This window comes from Diabrotica virgifera, chromosome 6 (genome assembly GCF_917563875.1).
Source record: "Diabrotica virgifera virgifera chromosome 6, PGI_DIABVI_V3a".
Classification (NCBI taxonomy): Eukaryota; Metazoa; Arthropoda; class Insecta; order Coleoptera; family Chrysomelidae; genus Diabrotica; species Diabrotica virgifera.
Window position 1 is genome coordinate 251916981 of NC_065448.1, and position 21739 is coordinate 251938719.

The 21739-nt window shown below is 32.2% G+C and overlaps 1 protein-coding gene across 1 annotated transcript in view; it reads left to right on the forward strand.

Annotated features, from left to right (window-relative positions):
* LOC114338381 (D-beta-hydroxybutyrate dehydrogenase, mitochondrial) overlaps window positions 1–21739 on the forward strand; it is a 162524-nt gene that overhangs the window by 120371 nt on the left and 20414 nt on the right. The window contains exon 5 of the mRNA XM_028288975.2: window positions 1618–1802. Coding sequence (XP_028144776.1) covers window positions 1618–1802 — 185 coding nt within the window. The remainder of the gene's footprint in view (window positions 1–1617; window positions 1803–21739) is intronic.

Consider the following 21739-nt stretch of genomic DNA (forward strand, 5'->3'; position numbering starts at 1 on the left):
ACTCTTGAGACTAATCCAGGTCGTTTCCTGATGGGATTACAATAGTTGATACATATAATTTTTATTTTTTTTGTTATTTTAAATTTTATTTATTTTTTTTTTGTGAAAATAATTTTTATAGTGGTTCCAGTTCTCATTCTCAGATGAGAAATCCAGCACCATTAATCTAAGTTAAGTTAAGTTCCAGTTCTCATTCTCAGATGAGAAATCAGCACCATTAATCTAAAAATAGTCAGAAATAATTGTAAGTGTAGATCTATTCGACTTGTATAATATTCCCAATGGTATTTCGGTGAGCCTCAGACCCTTAGCCGAAAATATCCATTGAATTTTTTATTTTTTATTTATTTTATTTTATTTTACATTTAATATTAATTTTTAATGTTTAATTTTTAATTTTTTATTATATAAATATTTATTTAGTTAGGTTAAATATTTATTTTAATCCATATTTTTATATATAATTTTAGTTTTTTAATTAAGTATTTTCTATGGGAAATAAGCCACAATTTTACTAATCATAGAAAATACTTAATTATAAAAATGCCACAAGGAAATAGCTTCAAAACAACATTGAATTTTTTATTTTATAATTTCTTATTCAATTTCAAATAGGTTGGATATTTATTGATTTCTTCTTCGTCTGATATTATATAATTCTAATTGTTTCTTTGATATTATGTCCGCTAAATTATATAATGTATTATATAATTCTTCATTTTGTATTATGTTTTTTATATTTATGCCAACAAGGTATCTTCTCATTCTTTGTAATTCTTGTGTATTTGTTTGGATTTCGCAATTAAATAATATGTGTTCTGGTGTGCCTATTTCTCCACATTCACAGTATTCATCATCTTTTGAATTAAACCTATGCAGGTATGTAGGGTACAGACCGTGAATTAAAAAAGTATTAAGTTACAAATACTTAAGAACTTTAATAAACGAAAGTGGAGACCAAAATAATAAAATAAAAAGAAGTATCGAAATTGCCAGGGCCACCTTCATAAAGATGAGAAAATTCTTCTGCAACAGAGATAAAGCATCCCTCTACGAATAGGAATGCTAAGAGGCTACGTATTTAACACGGTATTATACGGTGTAGAGGCCTGGACTCTCAAACAGAACAATATAAAAAATATTGAAAGTTTCGAGATGCGGTGCTACCGTCGAATTCTGAAAATAAGTTGGGTCGAAAGAGTCACAAACTTTGAAGTAATCGAAGCATAGGAAAATACCCACAAATTTTGTTACCGATAAAACGAAGAAAACTCGAATATTTGGGTCACCTGACGAAAGGATATAAATACTCATTACTTCAAAATATAATGCAAGGAAAAATAGAAGGAAAACGGAATCCAGGTCGTAGAAGAATGACATGGTTGCGGAATTTGAGAGAGTGGTTTGGCTGCACCATGAATGAACTTAGATGAGCTGTAAACAATGTCAGGATAGCCTTTCTTGATTTCCAATCTCCGATAGGAGTGGCACAAAAAGAAGAAGAAGAAGAAGGGGAAGATGTAGTTATTGTACATTTTTTGACATACAACGAAGCATTTTATATTCAACATTGAATCATCATGGATAAAATTCCTCTACAAAATTTTCTTGTTTTAGGTGTTGATGTAGTAGTAGTAGCCCCAGGCGAATTGACTGCTGGTTCATCGTGGTTGTCAGATCAACACATAATCGATCAAGCTAAAGACATGTGGAAACAACTGGGTCAAGAACAGAAAACAGAATATGGTGAAAACTACTTCGAAAACGCGTTAAGAAGTTTAGAAAAGCACACCAAAAATCAAGTAAGTGGCACTTTAATACATATTTTAGATTAGATAAGGTTAGGTTAGTTTTTTTCTTTATATATCGTTGGTATGGTTGTAGACATGTAAGATACATTGTAAGATTGAATAATATAAACGGAAACAACATTCTCAATAAGTCCTATTCTCCTATAAGATAACGATCCTAAGACAAGAAAAATTAGAGAGCCAGGAAAAATTACAGAACATTAGAAGAAATTAGAGGGGGCAAGGAAAAATTAGAGTCATGAAAAATGGGAGGGAGTCAAACAAAATTGGAGAGGTCGCAAAAAAAATGGAAGGGAGATACAATAAAATAAGAGGAACTCAGAAAAAATTGAGAAAAGCCCTGGTCGGACTTGAATTGAGGGCTTGAGTTTGGGGTATATTATCAGGTTAGTTCATTTCCTAGGATTTTATTATTCCGCAGTGTAACATTCTAGTTGGCTCTAAATTATCTAACAACGATTTATTGGGTCAAAGTGAAATATAATACTGCCTATATTCTGCATGAAATTAATCGCTGACTAAAAGGTATTAATTAATTTTGATCAGTGATTTATATTCAAACCCACCAATTTATAACTGTGTACCTGCTTACCTTATATTAATTTCACTGACATCCGCCTGGATTAAGTCCATTTATTTTGCACGTGGTAGTGCATAACATATGCCATTCGACTAGCCCTAATGTCCCATTTACAGTCCGACATATGAATACGGCGACGAAGTATGCCAACTCCGTATATTATTGTTAAAACTGATTACCACAGCTTATTCGCGCTCCCGCTCCCGCTCGGCAATAGAGCTTTGTTAATGGAAAATGTTGAATATCAAGGGAGAGAGAAATTTGGCATTATTCTAAATGCATTGTATGGTCCGAGAGCTGGTAGACCTTTTAGGGTAGCTACTGAGCAATTTGAAAATGTTTCAGGTAACTTCCATAATTATCATCATTCATCATCATCATCACCCAACCCATTGCGTCCACTGCTGGACATAGGCCTCCCTCATTTTGTCCATTGTGCTCTATTTTGGGCACTTTCCATCCAATTTCTTGGCATTTTCTTGAGATCGTCTGTCCAATGAGTAGGGGGTCTTCCTCTACTTCTTTTGTCTAATCTAGGTCTCCACTCAAGTAATCTCTTCGTCCACCTTTCATCACTGATTCGGGCGACGTGTCCGGCCTAGTTCTATTTCAGTGTGGCAATTCGGGAAATTACATTGGCAACTCCTATTCGTCGTCTTAAGTCTTCATTTGTAACTCGGTCACTCAGCATTTACCTTTCCATTTTCCTCTGAGCTATTTGCAGCGTTTTAGAAGTTGTAGCTGTCAATGTCAAAATTTCGGCACCATAGATCATCACAGGTAACACACATTGGTCAAGTGTTTTACGTTTTAAAGAAATTGGTATATCGCTTTTAAAGATGTCTTTGAGTTTTCCATAGGCTGCCTATGCTAGGTTTATTCTTCTTCGTAGTTCGCATGTTTGGTTGTCTCTTGTAATCTTTATTTAGTGTCCAAGGTATATATATTTTTCCACCAGCCCTGCTTCGTTGTCTCCAATATTTATATTTCCGCTAGGTACTAGGTGTGTCATGAATTTTGTTTTGGAGATGATTATTTTAAGACCCACACTGGCACACACTAACTGAAGTTCATGTAGCATTGTATGTACATATTTCTTTAAAGTTTTCAGAGAACAAAACTATGTCATCTGCGAATTTCAAATTTTTGTTAATCTTCTACCGTCAATGTTCAGGCCTCTGCCTTCTCAGTTAAATTTTTCACAAGCATATTCTAGTACTGTGGTAAATAGTTTAAGCGATGAGGTATCGCCCTGTCGGAGTCCTCTGCCTATTGGGATATGGTCCGTGTTTTTATGTATTTTCACCGACATAGTTGCGTTCTTGTATGTATTGTAAATTAACCTTGTGTTTGTATTAACTTTTCCATAACTCTTCCATATAACTCTTAAAAATAATTCTCTGTAAAACTCTTACTTAATAACCTAATACAAAAATGTAGGCATGGTCGAAGGGTAGCGGGCATTTACCATTTACCTCTAAAATTAACCCCTTTAAATTAAAAAACATAAAAAAATGTATTACAAAAAATATCTTTAAGGCGACTTGTAGTTTTTTAAAGTAAATTTAAATATTAAAAAAGTAAACAAGACAGGAGATTTACGAGGGATTTTAACTCTGCAAGGTACTTTCATTGACCCACCAGGATTATTTTCAGGAGGTGCATCTAAATTTCAGGGGGTTGTATCTGAATATATACGGTACATTCCATGTCAAATCACTCAGGCAAAAAATTTTGGATCTCCGATTTGTCTGAAAATTGGTATAGCTTCTGCGGAACGTAAAAATAAGATATTTAAGGTCAAAAAATCTTCTTCTTTTTTTCTCAAAATGTTATTTTATGCGATTTTACAGTGATTTGGTGTTTATTTAAACAAATTTGCATTTTCTGTCGTAAAGTATCGATGAAAAACATAATATTTTAATAGAAAGGACTCAAAATGTCATTATATGGCATTATAACAAGTTATTTTGAATCAAAACAAGTTTTTGATCAAATTTTATAGTGTAAAAAACGTTAAAATACGTTTTTGCATTTTCCTCCATTCCCAAAATACATTATCATCGATTTGGCTGAAAATTTGCCCTCAGATAGCCAAAAGATAGGAATTTAAGTGGTTAGAAGGATTTGAATTATATTACAATACCAAAAAAGTTACATGCCGTAATATCAGACTTAAAAGTATATATTAGTCCAGTCGGGATAGCATTTGACCTTGAATGCCGAGCTGCCCAAAATTTTATTTTTCTAATTTTTAGGGGAGTCAATAGTAGCCTAAATTTAAAATCACGAATGAATTCCTCCGTTACGTTAGCAGCCATCTTGATTTTAAAGGAGAACCTGTTTTGCTCAATATCTACGCCATTTTTAAATTTTCGACAAAAATGGTAGCAACTGAAATTGTTCCAAATAAATCGTATTTACAATTTTTACAATTTCTTTTTAACAATTTTTGTCGTGAGGTCGATATTTTCGAGTTAATTGTACTTACAGCAGGCGCCTATATTTTTGACTATAATATTGCATGTAACTTTTTTGATATTGTAATATAATTCAAATCCTTCTCACCACTTAAAGTCTTATGTTTTGTCTATCTGTGGGCAAATTTTCAGCCAAATCGATTATGATGTATTTTGTGAATGGAACAAAATGTAAAAAACGGTATTTTAACGTTTTCTACACTATAAAATTTGATCAAAAGCTTGTTTTGAATCAAAATAACTTGTTATAATGCCATATAATGACATTTTTGAGTCCCTTATATTAAAATATTATGTTTTCAATTGATACTTTACGATAAAAAATGCAAATTTGTATAAATAAACACCAAATCACTGTAAAATCGCATAAAATAACATTTTGAGACAAAAAGAAGAAGAAAATTTTTTGACCTTAAATATCTTATTTTTACGTCCCGTAGAAGCTATATACCAATTTTCAGACAAATCGGAGGTCCAAAATTTTTTTTGCTCCAAAATTGAGTGATTTGAAATGGAATGGCCCATAATACATATAAACCAATACAACCAATATAAAATATACAACTACACATACTCTCCGTTAATATTTTTTAATTCCTTGTCAAAGTCTGTTGACCGCATTTGGCTTGTACCAATAAATTTGAAACAATAATTGAGGGGATTGGATGCTAAGGGGTACAAGTGATAAAATGATTTAGTTGAGAAAAACGAAGTCAAAGTTAAATTTACATAGTAATTTCTACAGCGAATTAATCACTTATGGACTTACTTTGAATTAATTTTATACATTTTATTTATCTAATTGTAAAAGCTTGTGTAAAGTTAATATTTATTTGCATTAAAAATATTTGAAATTTTGAAAAAAAAACATTCGCACTTGTACCTCTCTGCTTCAAATTTTGCACTTGTTTGTCTTTGCCACTTACTACTTGAGTACCTTACGAATTTCTTTAAGTAAAAGGAAAGAAAAATTAGATAAAAATTAAACGTTTTAATTATGAAAAATTACTTGGTACATTTTGTGTTATTATTTCACTTATTTTGTATACTTTTTTAAGAACTTGATTTGTAAAGATGCTAGGCGATTCACTAAAAATAATATCAAACACCTTATAGGTAAAGGGATACAAGTGTAGTTATATCTGTTTGTGTTTGGGTTTAGACAAGAACATGGAACCATAGAGCAAGTCCATAGATTAGTAAAACATATCAGCAACGACTCTGAAAATAAGCGATATTGCTCAGCAGCGTTTCTTGGCATAATCCAAGCGTTCGATAAAGTCTGGCACAAAGGTCTACTCTATAAACTAAAAAAACTACTGCCTCATCCGTATTATGAACTTCTAAAGTCTTACTTATCTGACAGATTATTTTCAGTTAAATACCATTCAGAATATTCAGAATTATACCAAATAAAATCAGGAGTACCGCAAGGCATCGTGTTAGGACCAATGTTGTACCAGCTTTTTACTGCAGATCTACCAACTTCAAGAACTACAATAGCAGCAACCTTCGCAGATGACACTGCAATACTCGCCTCACATCATGATCCAGTAACTGCCTCATGACACTTACAAGCCAGCCTTAATAATATCCAAGCATGGTTAAAAAGATGGAAAATTCGAGTTAATGAGACCAAATCAATCCATGTTACCTTTACACTAAGAAGAGGTATATGTCCAGCAGTGTTATTAAATAATCAAATGATTACTCAGAGAAATGAAGTCAAATATTTAGGTTGACATCTTGAGAGAAGATTAACATGGAGAACACATATAATTACAAAACGAAAACAATTGGATCTCAAACTAAAACAACTTTACTGGCTTACTGGCAGGAAATCACAATTAAATCTCACAAATAAGATCTTAATATATATAAAGCCGTACTGAAGCCAATATGGACGTATGGAATTCAATTATGGGGTTCTGCTAGCAATTCAAACCTAGAAATCCTACAAAGATTCCAGAACAAAGTTCTTCGAATTATAACCAATGCTCCGTGGTATGTTTCGAACAACATAATAGAAAAAGACCTCCAAGTTCAATCCATAAAAACTGAAGACACAAAGTACAGTGAAAAATACAAAAACAAAACTAGTGCTCACTCTAATGACTTAGTGCGCGAACTGTTTAATGTCAACGATGAAGTGCGTCGACTAAAGCGTTTTAAGTCTACAGACTTAATAAACAGATTTAAATAAAATTAATTAACATTTACCAGTACATTATTGAAGATATTCTTCTTTAGCGGCGAATCGATTGAGGGTAAAATTGTACATGAACCACGCGCCTGCGTACACTGACAGTATGTAGTTCATTGCTAATCATGTATCTGTAACCGTGCAAATAAGGCATTTAAAGAATATATTAGTGGTTTTAGGAAATGTATTATTTATTATAATTCTTGTGTTTTTGTATTTGTGTTTCCCTGTAGTAAAATAATAAAATATGTAGGCATAACATTTTTACAGTTTGTCGCCGTGTTGTGTAATTATATCCAAAACTTACGTGTCAATTCAAGTAGCTCGATGGCGTAGTTGGCAGAGCGGTGGGACAGAGAACGGAAGCACACGGAAGGTCGCGGGTTCTAATCCTGGACGATTCATACTTTTTTTATTTTTCGTTATTTTAATAAAAAAATTTTGAAAGTGGTAGATAAGAAAGTTAGTTTAATTTTTAAATAAAATACAAATAACCTGTTAAGTATATTTACTTCGTTTAAATTACCTATATAATAGAAGAATATCTTCTTAAGTGCCTACAAAGTACACACACATTCTTTTTCACTTTGTTTATTAACTATATGTTAAAGGAAGCTTCTCACTGGATAGAATTCCTACAAGTCATTTTTTTTCTTCTAATAATTTTCATAAAATTTACTTATTGTTACGAGTGATAAGAGATTGTAAATTAAATGGAGCTAAATAAAAAAATAGCTGTTTATGTAAGTGTAGTTATATCTGTTATACAGGGTGTCCCGAAAAGATTGGTCATAAATTATACCACAGATTCTGGGGTCAAAAATAGGTTGATTGAACCTCACTTACCTATATACAATAGTGCACACAAAAAAAGTTACAGCCCTTTGAAGTTACAAAATGAAAATCGATTTTTATTCATATATCGAAAACTCTCAGAGATTTTTTATTGAAAATTGACATGTGGCATTTTTACGACAGCAATATCTTAAAAAAAATTAAGTAAAATTTGTGCACCCCATACAAATTTTATGGGGGTTTTGTTCCCTTAAACCCCCCCAAACTTTTGTGTACGTTCCAATTAAATTATTATTGTGTCACTATTAGTTAAACACATTATTTTTAAAACTTTTTTGCCTCTTAGTACTTTTTCGATAAGCCAGTGTTTATCGAGACATTTTGAATATTTGTCGAATCCACCACATATTTGTATATGGTTAAGTACGGTTATTTAATACCTGTTAATAATCTGAAAATTTATTTATAATTTACATTTTTAGGTATATTTTGAAAAAGAAGCTACATCTCGATAAAAGGTGACTTATGAACAAAAGACTAAGAGACAAAAGTTTTAAAAACACTGTGTTTAACTAATGGTACCACAATAATAGTTTAATTGGAACGTACACAAACATTAGGGGGGTTTAAAGGAACAAAACCCCCATAAAATTTTTACGTAAATATATCGAAAAAGAAGCCGCGTCTCAATAAAAACTGGCTTATCGAAAAAATACTAAGAGGCAAAAAGTTTTAAAAACGTTGTGTTTAACTAATGGTACCACAATAATGAATTAATTGGAACGTACACAAAAGTTTGGGGGGGTTTAAGGGAACAAAATCCCCATAAATTTTTTATGGGGTGGACAAATTTCACTATAATTTTGTTTTAAGATGTTCCTGACATAAGAATTATACATGTCCATTTTCAATAAAAAATCTCTAATAGTTTTCGATATATTGAAAAAAATCGATTTTCATTTTGTAACTTCAAAGGGCTGTAACTTTTTTTGTGAGCACATTTGTACTAAGGTAAGTTAGGTTCAATCGAACTATTTTTGACCCCAGAATGTGTGGTATAATTTATGACAATTCTTTTCGGGACACCCTGTATAATGTATGTACCTGTTTGCCGCAAATGCTTTTTAAATATTTCGTAAGTAGTCAAACTAGAACCTGCCTAGATATGTCGCCACCAGTAGTTTAATTTTACCTGCATCTCTTTGCCACTAAATTTTTAGTACTATCTAGTATTACTTTGTGCGCTTAACCCAGTTTACAATATTTTGTCACTTGTACCCCTTAGCATCTAATCACCTCCATTGTTTTTGATTGAATCCGAGTGTAGAGAGAAGTCTAACAAAGGAGAAGCTATTTTAGCTCAGAAGAAGAGTTTGAAGCAAAAATACAAGATTTGGACATATAATTATTAATCTAATTTATATTGTTATACTTAATATAATAATATGTGCTGCATTTGGCTTGGACTGATAAATATCGAATTCGATTATTGTTTTTGATTGAATCCGAGTCTAGAGAGAAGTCTAATAAAAGAGAAGCATAAAGTGAGTATTTTAGCTCAGAAGAAGAGTTTGAAGAAGAAATACAAGATTTGGACACATAATTATTAATCTAATTTATATTTTTATACTTAATATAATAATATGTGCTCTATGTGTTCTTGAGCCCACTGGAGGCGGTGTAAAACATGTCTAGCTGTTGTAGGTTGTAGCTGAAAATTTTTTATTGGTCAAGGAATCCTTAAACTTGACTCCAAAATGCTGCTTCTTATTGTAGACAGCTATACCGTGATTCCTATAGCATTCCTGAAGTCTATTTGAAGGACTTATACAGACATAGAAGAACTTATGAATTTTAAAAAATAAAAGGAAGATAACGAGCACAGCTATTTTTATTAGTCTTGCACAAGTACTTTCGCTCCAGAGTTATACATCATCAGGGGCCTTTTGTTAAAAGAAGGAAGGAAGATATCCCAAAATGTTGTAGACATTTATTTAAATTAACAAAATAATTAACATACTAGACAAAGAAAAAACCAGATTGAAATCTTTTTTGATCGAGGCTAGATTATTAAAAGATTGAAGGTACAATAATTACTGTATTTTACACTGTAAAGAGCTCTTTTAGTTTGGTGATATTAAAAGAGTTAAAATAAATTTAGTTATAGACAAATATGATCAATTTGCCAATAACCATTTATCAATCAATGTTTAGACATCCCCAATTAATTTTATTTGACATAAAATAATTACTTTGTTTCATTTGGCTAAAAACGGGTGGTAGGTATTACTTTACGCTCAGCTTTATTATTCCGCCATAAATCAAAGAATATAACACAACAGTATAAATTAAAACTTTTAATGATTGCTATACCTTTCCTGAACATATATGTCGGCAATTTAGATCGAATTTAATTATTTCGTTAGCTGAGAATCAAAATGTGTTTATAACAATATATAGTACATGTTATGAATTTTTAATAAGATATCTATAAAAATTACAGTACGAGATCCCACTGCAGAATTGGCGTGGATCCTGCGTACCAAAAAAATATATTAACAGTGTTGTGAAAACAACAGTTATTTAAATTAATTCGCTTTTATAAAAATATCGCTCTTAAATTTGTTGGGACAATCTGTACCATTTGCTAGTGAGATTTTAGAATTTTGTTTTTAAGTGTTGTGTTAGGGCACAAAAGATAACGGACATATGGTCGCTGCTTTGGCGTCTTCGGTGGTCAAGGGTATAAACATGTGTGGATGCCATGGATACGCTCTTGTTAAGTGACATTCTTAAGAGGAAAACTGACAGAGCGTGTTGCGACATTATGAGTGAAATAAAAAAATGTAACAGAAAAAGATAAAAACTGAAGACGGAATTCAACCCAACGTGAAAAAGATTAAACGTAAGAAGAGATAGAGAAATTTCTGTCAAAATTTGGTATTTATGACCCTTAAAATAACACCAAATGCTAAAATTTATTAGCCTGTGGATAGTGTGGATGTCTCGTCAGCCGAGGGTATGATCAGTGGCGTGGTAATTTTATGGTCAAACTACGTTTTGTTCTAATTTTTATCATTGTGAGAATTAAAAAAAACCAACTAATATTTTTATCTCCACCACTGAGAGCGGTCAACTTTTTGGTTGCCTGTATTCTTCGGGACATTTTATCAAAAAGTGTAAATATTACTAATTTTACCGTCTTGTAGGGTATCTGCGTTCTCTTTCTTTTCCACTATTATATACATTATATCTCTCTTTGCCGACGTTTAAATTAGGACCCACTTGAATCTCGCTTCAACACGCGCCTCGACCTCGTCGTGAGAATTCTCCATTACCCTTAGCGAGAAAATATTTTGCAGTTTTAGAAGAATAACATGTGTGTGGTCCCTTTTCAGGCAGAAAAGTGTAAAATAAGATGATGCAGTCATTTTGAATAGAATTTGAGCAGTCTCTACCCAGCCTCTCTTAGGCGTGGTGTTACGTGTGTGCTCTCCTCTTCTCGTGGTAAAAATACGTTACGCTCTCGCAAATAATTACTCCTCTTGCGGAAATTTGTATAATAGGCTATATCTCTCTCTTTCGCTACTAAGACAATTTATCGTTAAGCCACTTATCTGTCAAACTCGTTGTTTTTAATAAATGGTTTTGTCGGTTATCACTTTTATTTCTCATGTGCACAACCCTTCCTATCGTGTTAATTATTAACTTTAAAACCAGACCAAATTAAATTCTTAGAACCATTTCTCCTAAAAGTTGAAAATTTGTTAATAGCTTAACAGTGTCTAGTCGGACAAACTTTGATGTACGGGAACACTGGAACAGGGGAAGTTTTAATTGTGGAACAGGTTACAGGTTTCGAACGTCAGACTACGAAAACGTCCCATGTATTTTGTCGGACAGAACTTCCAATTGATTTGTTACCCTTTCATTAAACTCTCATTAGAAAAATCAGACTGATATTTACCACCAATATAATCCCTGCCATTTGACATATTCTACGTGTCGGACTTATTAAAATGTCCAACATATTTGTCCGACAAAATTTTTTTCATATATTATATAAAGTTTGCTATCGTATAAACTTAATAACAACCTGCTAGTTTTCACAATCATAAACTTGTCAGGATGACAAGTTCCACAATTAAAATGACGTTCCACAATTAAAACTACCCCTGTTCCAGTATTCCCATACATCAAAGTTTCTCCGACTAGATACCGTTAAGCTAATAACAAATTTTCAGCTTGCTATAACGCAATTATAGCAAAAATAATTTTTTGATACGCAGGATCCAGGTCTAGAAACTTGTAGTTTATTTTCGACGTTCAACTGTAACCACATAGTCTTTTGCGAAGTTCTTCCACAAATTGCTAAGTAATTTAATTTTTCGTCAATAACTATTTGCAGGAGAAGATTTAAAAGTAAATCCGAATGGATTGCCATTTCCGCATGAGAGCAGTGAAGATGCTATTTAATAAAAATTTTATCGGAATTTAATTTAAACGCCATTTCAAAAGTACTCGGCATGCAAAAATACCTTCTCAAAATTAAATTAAATTCTTTTGCCTGTATATTTAGATAAAACCGAAAGATTGTTTTCACATTTTGTATTTTTTTATTATTATAATTAATATTTTAAATTTTTACTGTACAATGTTAATTAAATTATATTAAAATCCACAAGGAAAGTATTTTTCTGTTGCTGGCTATATACCATCAATGACAAAAAATTAGTAAAATCCTTTATAAAAGCTATATTTTATTTAGAAATTCCTTAAAAGGACTCACAAAGGGAAATTACAGAACGTTTCCGAACTAAAAGGTTCATCATCAGTGCTGTTAATAGGTTTTTAATATGCTTGACGCACCAAAGTATATGGGTGAGAACCTTTTAAATTTTATAAAGTAGAAGAAAAGTTACAATACTATATTAAATTGGATGTGATGTTTACATTAATCCTAGATTTAACATCAGGCAACACAGGACTCACCACAATACTTGGTTTGCTTGGCAAAGAATATAAAAGAATACATACCATCGTCAGAAGAAAGACAAGAGAAGCAAAAGAGAAACAAAAAACAGAACAATGTCAAGAAATAGAGGAGTATCAGAGTCGATATAACAATTTCAATGTCCATCGAAAGGTGAAAGAAATAGCTGGAAAGTTCCGAAAACGCAGCAGCGGAAAAATAACAGATGATGAAGGCAATCTTGCCATAACCAAAGAAGATAAAAAGAAAGTATGGGAAGAATACTTGGGGAAACTTTTCCACGACCTTAGAACAGGAGAAGAACCCACCATTGAAGATAATTCAGGTCCCGAAATCCTACCAGAAGAAGTAACCACAGCCATCAAACAAATGAAGGATGGAAAGGCACCGGGACTTGATGAAATACCTGCAAAACTTCTAAAGCTCTTAGATGGAGCACAAATAAAAATGAAAGCTGAAATATTTAATGACATATACAAGGCAGGAAAAATGCCAGCAGAGTGGCTCAAATCTGAGTTTGTACTGTTGCCCAAAAACCAGGAGCAAAAGTTTGTGAAGACTATAGGACTATAAGTCTAATGAGCCATCTTCTCAAGCTGTTTTTAAAAGTCATCCATAATAGAATTTACCGAAAATTCGAAGAACAAATTGCGCCCAATCAGTTTGGATTTGTGAACGTCGTTGGTACGAGGGAGGCTTTATTTAGCGTTGTTTCAGAAATATAGAGATGTCAGCTGTGATGTTTTTCCACGCCTGATTGACTACAAAAAGGCTTTCGATAGAGTCCGACATGAACAAATGATGGAAGTGCTGAAAAGGACAGGGATTGATGAAAGAGACCTGAAAATAATAGCTTATCTGTATTGGAATCAATCAGCAGTGCTCCGAATAGATGGATAATATACAGATCAGGTCAAAATCTTAAGGGAAGTGAGAGACAGGGATGCATAATTTCACTGCTGATATTCAATCTGTACTCAGAGCACATTTTTGAAGGGGCTCTAAAAGATATTGATGAAGGCATCTCAATAAATGGAGTCAAGCTCAGTAACCTGTATGCAGATGATACAATAGTGTTTTCCAATACCATAGAATAATGTTAAATGCAAAACTTATTGAATAAAATATCTGAAATCAGTAGAACATATGGACTAGATATAAACACCAGCAAAACCAAGCTAATGATTATCAGCAAGCAAAATATAACTGGAGTAAATCTGTATGTGAACCAAATGAGAATTGAACGTGTCTCACAATACAACTATTTGAGAACTATAATTAATGAGTCGTGGGACAATACTCAAGAGATTAAATGTCGCATGGGAAAGGCAAAGAGTGCATTCTTGACTATGAGCTCTGTGTTCAAGAGCCATGACATCACTCTAAAAACAAAAATAAGGCTCCTTAAATGTTACGTGTACTCAGTGCTTCTATACGGAGTAGAAACTTGGACATTGAAGGCGGAAACTCTATCGACACTTCAAGCTTTTGAGCTATGGTTGTACAGAAGGATCCTGAAGATACTATGGCCAGACAAAGTCACCAATGAATAAGTACTACGGAGGATTAACACAACCGCAGATTTAGTCAACGTCGTGAAGGGCCGTAAGCTGCAGTACTTGGGGTATATAATGAGAAATCAAGGCAGATACGAGCTACTCCAGTGCATTTTACAAGGTAAAATTGAAGGAAAAAGGGCCCCTAGACGAAGAAGAATATCCTGGCTTGCTAACCTGAGGGCATGGTATAGAAAGACCTCAACAAAACTATTCCGCATAGCAACTAACAAAGTCATCATAGCCAGAATGATCGGCAACGTTCGGAACGGACAGGCACCCTAAGAAGAAATAGACTCAGATGGGTAGAGCATGTAATACACAATAAAGACAATAGCCTTATAAACAATCTATTTTGGGAAAGGCCAGATGGACGAAGGTCTGTAGGAAGGCCAAGAAAAAGGTGAAAAGATGCCGTTAGAGAAAATCTGGAAAAATTGGAGTGAGGCAAAAATGAAATAGTGGCACAGGACCGACAAACGTGGAAGGCAGACTCACGAAGAGTTCTAATGCCATTGATGATGATTAAGATGATGCTAAATGTAGACTCCAACCATATTTGTGGCATTCCAGTTTAGTATTGTAGTTATAAATGTCTGTTAGTTCTCAGACATTATCGTCATCTATAAGTTTTAGCCGGTCTGATGGTATTTGCTCAGGGCCTGGAGATTTACCATTTTTGCTTTGTTTGATGGCTTTCTCTACTTCCGTTTTTAAAATACTAGGACCCGTATTCGTATACTTTGCGGTGTTAAGTGGTGCTTTCGTATCCAGGAAGAGCTCCTTTATGTAATTATCCAGGAATTATTTTATGTCTGCAGTCATTTCTTTTATGGAGCTTTGCATATACGAAATTACTGCATGCCTGCTACAGTATCTGCTTTAGTGAATAAGTCTCTCATGTCTTTTTCGATTTATTGATTTTAGATAGCACCACTATAAACTATTTGAATTTAAATGAATCGTTTTCAACGTAAGAGTAGAATAAACTTTGCAGATAAAGTATAATTGATATAGGTTTTCGTGGTGTACGTAAAATAGAGTTCTCGAAGTGGGATAAATGTTCCAAATTAATGCTTTTCATCCCACAAAAGGAAGTTTTTCCAAACTTTTAAATTAACTTCGAAATTGGTTTAAACTTAAAAAAACTATTTCACGTAAATATTTAAAAGTGTTTTGTCTTTACCAGTTTCCACATAATTTAAAAAGCAATTTCTTATATTCGTTTATAACTAAAAATAGATGTAAAATAATATACTCAGTTGCTGGATAATTTATTCTAAAAAATAAAGAAAATTAAAAATATGAAAAATAAATGAAAAAGAGAAATATGAATACTATAGGTATGTGATTTTTAGAATAAATTAATTATCCATGGGCTGCATAGTTGTCTTATCATCTAGCTTCAAAAGTCCATTGCTGAACATAAGCCTTTTCCTCGTACAGTTCAGAGAAATAAGGAAAAAAAATATCTTGTTGGTGACACAACCCCCTCCAGGCCGAAACCAAATTTTTTTGAATAGTATGGACATCTATAATAATAACCTATATGTTTCCTGCAACCGATTTTGATGATATACATAGTTATAAAAAACGCTGGACGGAAGGGCCGCCCGAGAACTTTATCGTACCGATCTATTATCGTTATGGTACTAGATACTGGAATTCTATAAAAATAACAAAGTTATTCATTATTTTGATATTTTAGAAACACCTACTGTACTTAAAAGTATTTTATGGTTCTACGCATCATTAATTCCTGCATTTGAGAGAATGTTCGATGCCATATTTCGGGGACACACTATAGATGTGTAGCTTATTGCATAAATCAATAGAATATTATAGTCATACTTTCATTTCAAATTGGTTCATTTTTCTGAGAAATTATTAGTTTACAATATTTGCATTTCATTCTATTTCGATTACGCCAGTCAATGCGCGAGATTAAGAACAAGATATTATCTCCAAATTCTATCCTACTGCATGGATTTTCTTTGAATCTCCTAATTCAAAGTATATCCTATATACTATGGCGCTTTTATCATGGGGGAAGTTCCCACCACTTCTCAGGGGTGAAATATTTTTATTTTCGAATTACATGGAGAAAAAGGAAGATTTTTAAGAAAATTTAAAAATTCAGTCTATAATTTGATCACATTTTTTACAAAAACCATTCATTTTAAACCCGTTCAACTTTTTGAAAGTAGAAATAACACTATATATATTAAAAGGTATTGTAGAAGGAAAACAATACATTTAAATTACGGTGGATGGGGAGTTAAATGTATATACTTTTCATTTTTCCTTAAAGTACATTAGTCATATATTTTTTTGCACCATATCTCGCTTAGTTTGTAAGTAACCGACATTTAACGGTGCTCGTTTTAAAGGCCTTTTCAAACACTACAAAAGGTGTTGGTAGCATTATACACCTAAAACCTACCGTTCCTCTGTTATTTCAAGTTGAATACACCAATTTGAGCATGCACCAAAAAACAAACTATTTTCACCTACCATATCTCTTTTTGTATTATAAATCGAACATTTACGAAGGAACGAATCTCTTTATTATTTATAATCTAAAAAATGTTTTATATAGTGTTTTTAGTTCGATGCATAGTTTTTAAGGTATTCACAAAAAATCCGTCCGAAAAGGTGTCATTTCTCAATGAAAATGTCCAATTTTCAACTACGCATAACTCAAAAAGTATTGAGTTCTCAAAAAAAAGTATAGACCAGTATTTGCTTAGAAATAGGTTTCTTTAGCACGACTGATGTATTTTGGGAATGGAGGAAAATGTAAAAAACGGTATTTTAACGTTTTTTACACTATAAAATTTGGTAAAAAACTTGTTTTGAATCAAAATAACTTGTTATAATGCCATATAATGACATTTTTGAGTACTTTCTATTAAAATATTATGTTTTTCATTGATACTTTACGACAGAAACTGCAAATTTGTTTAAATAAACACCAAATCACTGTAAAATCGCATAAAATAACAATTTTGAGAAAAAAAAGAAGAAGATTTTTTGACCTTAAATATCGTATTTTTACGTCCCTCAGAAGCTATATACCAATTTTCAGACAAATCGGAGATCCAAAATTTTTTGCCTGAGTGATTTGACATGGAATGTACCATAAACAATTTTGAAAAAAACTAAAAATGGCGATTTTCAAGGCTTAATAACTCTGTTAAAAGTTATTATTTATGAAAATCAGAAAGTGACTAAATCAAAGTTTAAAGCACCCCCTACAGATGCTGGAGAAATTTTTGTCATTATTTAATTAGTAAGCTGTTATTTTTAATCATTAACAATAAGCCGTAAGATCGCATTGACGCAACTGTAAATGTGAGTGCGAGTAAGATACACTACCGGAATGGCATCTCTCTTGCACTCACTATAGACGGGCACCTGATACGTGCAGACGCTCATTATTATTACTTAAAAATAACAGCTTAGTAATAAAATAATGACAAAAATTTCTCCAGGATCTTGTAGGGGGTGCTTTAAACTTTGATTTAGTCACTTTCTGATTTTCATAGTAATAACTTTTAATAGAGTTATTAAGCCTTGAAAATCGCCATTTTTCGTTTTTTTCAATTTTAAATTGTTTATATCTCGAAAACGATCAACTTTAGAGAAAAATTATAAGAGATCTTTTTTATCCAGAATGGTCCAAAAAATCTAAACAAAATTTGTCCGGGCCAAAAATATTGATTTTTGCAATTTGATTAAAAAAATTTTTTTTTTTAATTTGGACCACTTTTCCCTTGGGCGACTTCTTGAACCTTATTCTGGGATGTCTCACGAACGTGATTATGCAAAAAATGTCATGGGAATATTTTCTCCGACGAACCCGCCGTTTTCGGCTTGTCTAATAAGCCACAAATTTACTAAAAAAATGTTTTTATTAACGTTTCGACGGTTAAATCGGATCCTATTTGGACGTTAATAAAATCATTTTTTTAGTAAAATTGTGGCTTATTTCCCATTAAAAATAGTTAGTTACAAAAATGCCACAAGAAAATAGCTTCAAAACAACATTGTTTAACATATTTTAAAAATTTAAGTATTTCTTACCTTATATACCTAGAATAATATCACCTAAAAGTAACACTAGAACAAAATCAAATCAAAACTAAAAATATGAAATCAATTAAAATTAACACACAAATTATATTATTAATCTATCAAAAATATAGAATTACAATTAATAATTAGGGTACGCTTAAAACTGATTTAGCAACAACTTGTCAAAGCGAAAAGAGGCGTAATTCTGACGTCACTCCATAGCTCACTTACACGGCGGCGAACGGCACACTCCTAATTTGAGGCTTAGAAATCGAAAAAGCGACCATGGGAGGTGAATGGCAAATTTTTATAATTCTTTATATTTTCGAGGTAGCTGAATCCGAATATGAAGTTTATTTTTATCTAGAATTGGTGGAACATGTTCAAAAATCAAATTTCATGTAAAAATTCAAAAAATCAATTTTGATGATTTTTCAACTTTACCTCACTGTATCTTTGGTCGCTGTAAATATTTCCTTTTGAAAATTTTACTGTGTCATTTTTTAAGTATTTAGATACCAACGAGCTTTGTCTAAAGTGTTTAAACGAATTCAAAAAGGAGTTATTAATTTTTAAACATTTTGTCGTCAGATTTCGTTAGTTTCATGTTTAATTAAAAAAGTTGAGCGACGAAGTCTTTAGCTTATAATTTTAACCAATACAGTATTAAAATATAAGTGATGAAGAAGTTTTCTGAAAAATTTCCAGTCAAAATATGTAATAGGAAAAAAGTTATATGACTTTAAAAATCGCACACCTAGTGTTAGGCAAGCGGCAGCAACCCCTAAAATGATGTTATACCGACCACGAAAATCAACTTTAAGGTGAATGACAAATTTTGATGATTCTTTATGTTTTCGAGGTCGCTGAATCTAAATATGATGTTTATTTCTATTTAAAATTGGTGGAACATGCTCAAAAATCAAATTTTATGCAAAAATGCAAAGAATCAATTAAGATGGTTTTTCAATTTTAACTATATTTATCTTTGATTGCTTTCGAAAATGTTACTGTATTATCTTTGAAGTAATTAGACAACAATGAGATTTGTACAATATGTTTAAACTATCCCTTTTAAGCGCCATATTGGCTAACCTTACAACGATGCGATCGACACAAACGCCAGAGGTACGTTTGGCATATTCACCAATGTTATATCTCGATTTGACATAAGCGCCATTTTCTAGTTTTTAATTTATGTCAGACAGTATTTTCAGCCACATTAATGTTCATAAAATATTAAAATTTGAAAAAAAAATCACCAATTTTTTTGAGTCACTGTGCAGATAAGCAGAATTGGTAAAAATAAAAATAATCAGTTTTTTGGCTTTCTTGAAAAATCAATTTATTGTCGTTTATGCCGTTTTGGCTTGACAGCGTCGATCTAACGGTGCTCGTTTTAAAGGCCTTTTCAAACACTACAAAAGGCGTTGATAGCATTACACACCTAAAACCTACCGTTCCTCTGTTATTTCAACTTGAATACACCAATTTGAGCATGCACCAAAAAAGCAAACTCTTTTTCACCTACCATATATCTTTTTGTATTATTAACAGAACATTTACGAAGGAACGAATCTCTTTATTATTTATAATCTAAAAAAATGTTTTATACAGTGTTTTTAGTTCGATGTATAGTTTTTAAGGTATTCACAAAAAACCGTCCGAAAAGGTGTAATTTTTCAATGAAAATGGCCAATTTTCAACTACGCATAACTCAAAAAGTATCGAGTTCTCAAAAAAAAAGTATAGACCAGTTTTTGCTTAGAAATAGGTTTTCTAGCCACTTTCGTTATTTTGACCAACAAATTTTTCACCCCCTTGAAGGGGTGGGAACCGCCCCAAGATAAAAAGCGCCATAGTATATAGGGTAGATTTTGTTTCTTGAGCAATTCCCTACCTTCTGTGAAAATATCAAGTACATCGATGTAGTAGGATGGAATTCGGAGCCAAGTACCCTCATTCACTGCCCTATAATAATGCTCTGCTATCATCGCGTGAGAGAGAACACACACAAGATTATAGCAAAATTTCTATTTACTGTAACTTTTCGAGTTTTTGAGCTACAGCAACGAGTTTTATGTCATTGGAAAGGTAATTTTGGATTCTTTCAAAATATGTAAAAATATATAGGGCGTATCTAAAAAAATTAAGATTTTTTTTTCATTTCCGTTTCAACCGGAAGCCATATTTTGGGTAAAATTTATTGTTATAATAGATAATAAAGTATCATGTATATCTGCAAAATTTCAGATTTTAGTTTCTATTACAAAGGAAGTTACGGGCAGCCGAATATTTTTTTATAAAAAATTCATAACTCCCCTCTTATGGGGAATTAAGAAATCTGGCTGATGTCATTCCATTTACCTAGAGGATATCAAAACTACATCAAAAAATAAACAAATTCCTTGGAGCCATTTTTGAGAAAATCTAGTTCAAAATTATGTCAAATTTTGACCCCTTAAATATAGGCAACCCATAACTTTTTCTGAAAAATAATAATCTTCCTCTTAGAGCCCCATCTTTAGGCTATATAACGACTTTTTCAAATTAAACTTATCTTAAACAAGTTTTTAGATAGGTAGAGAAATGTGTCGGGTGGGCAGTCGGCCATTTTGGCCGCCATTTTGAATTTGGAAATGTCAAATTTCGTATTTAGATTAACCTATCAATGAGCTAACTTTGAGTTAAATTTCATTCGTTTCGGTCAAAATTTGCATAAATGGACCCTAAATAACCCCCCTATTTCGGCCCCCCTTTGAGAGATTTTTTTTAAAAGCTTAGTTTCTCGACAAAATTCTCTTAAACTTACTCATACCGAATTTCATTGAAATCGGTCCGGTAGTTTTTGCTGGGCGGTGGCGACATACGTACTTACGTACATACGTACGTACATACGTACATACTTCCGACATGTTTTTTTTATTTGCTTTTTAGACTCAGGGGGACTCAAAACGTAAAAAAAAAGTGAAATCTGAAAAAAAAATTTTTGCACGATCCTATAACTTTATCTATTATACTATACTACGTATATAGTACGATAAAGTAAAAATGAAGATTGAAAAACGGTAAATTTTCGTTTTTTTTTTCGCCCATTACCAAAAAGTTCAGCATTTTAAACAAATTTGACAATAATAAACTCATAAATCATATAAAAAAAAACTTCAATATGGCGTTCGCGGAAGATGTTTATCCTTATTGGTTGCTTACCTATTAATTTAATAAAAAAAAAATGACAAAAAAT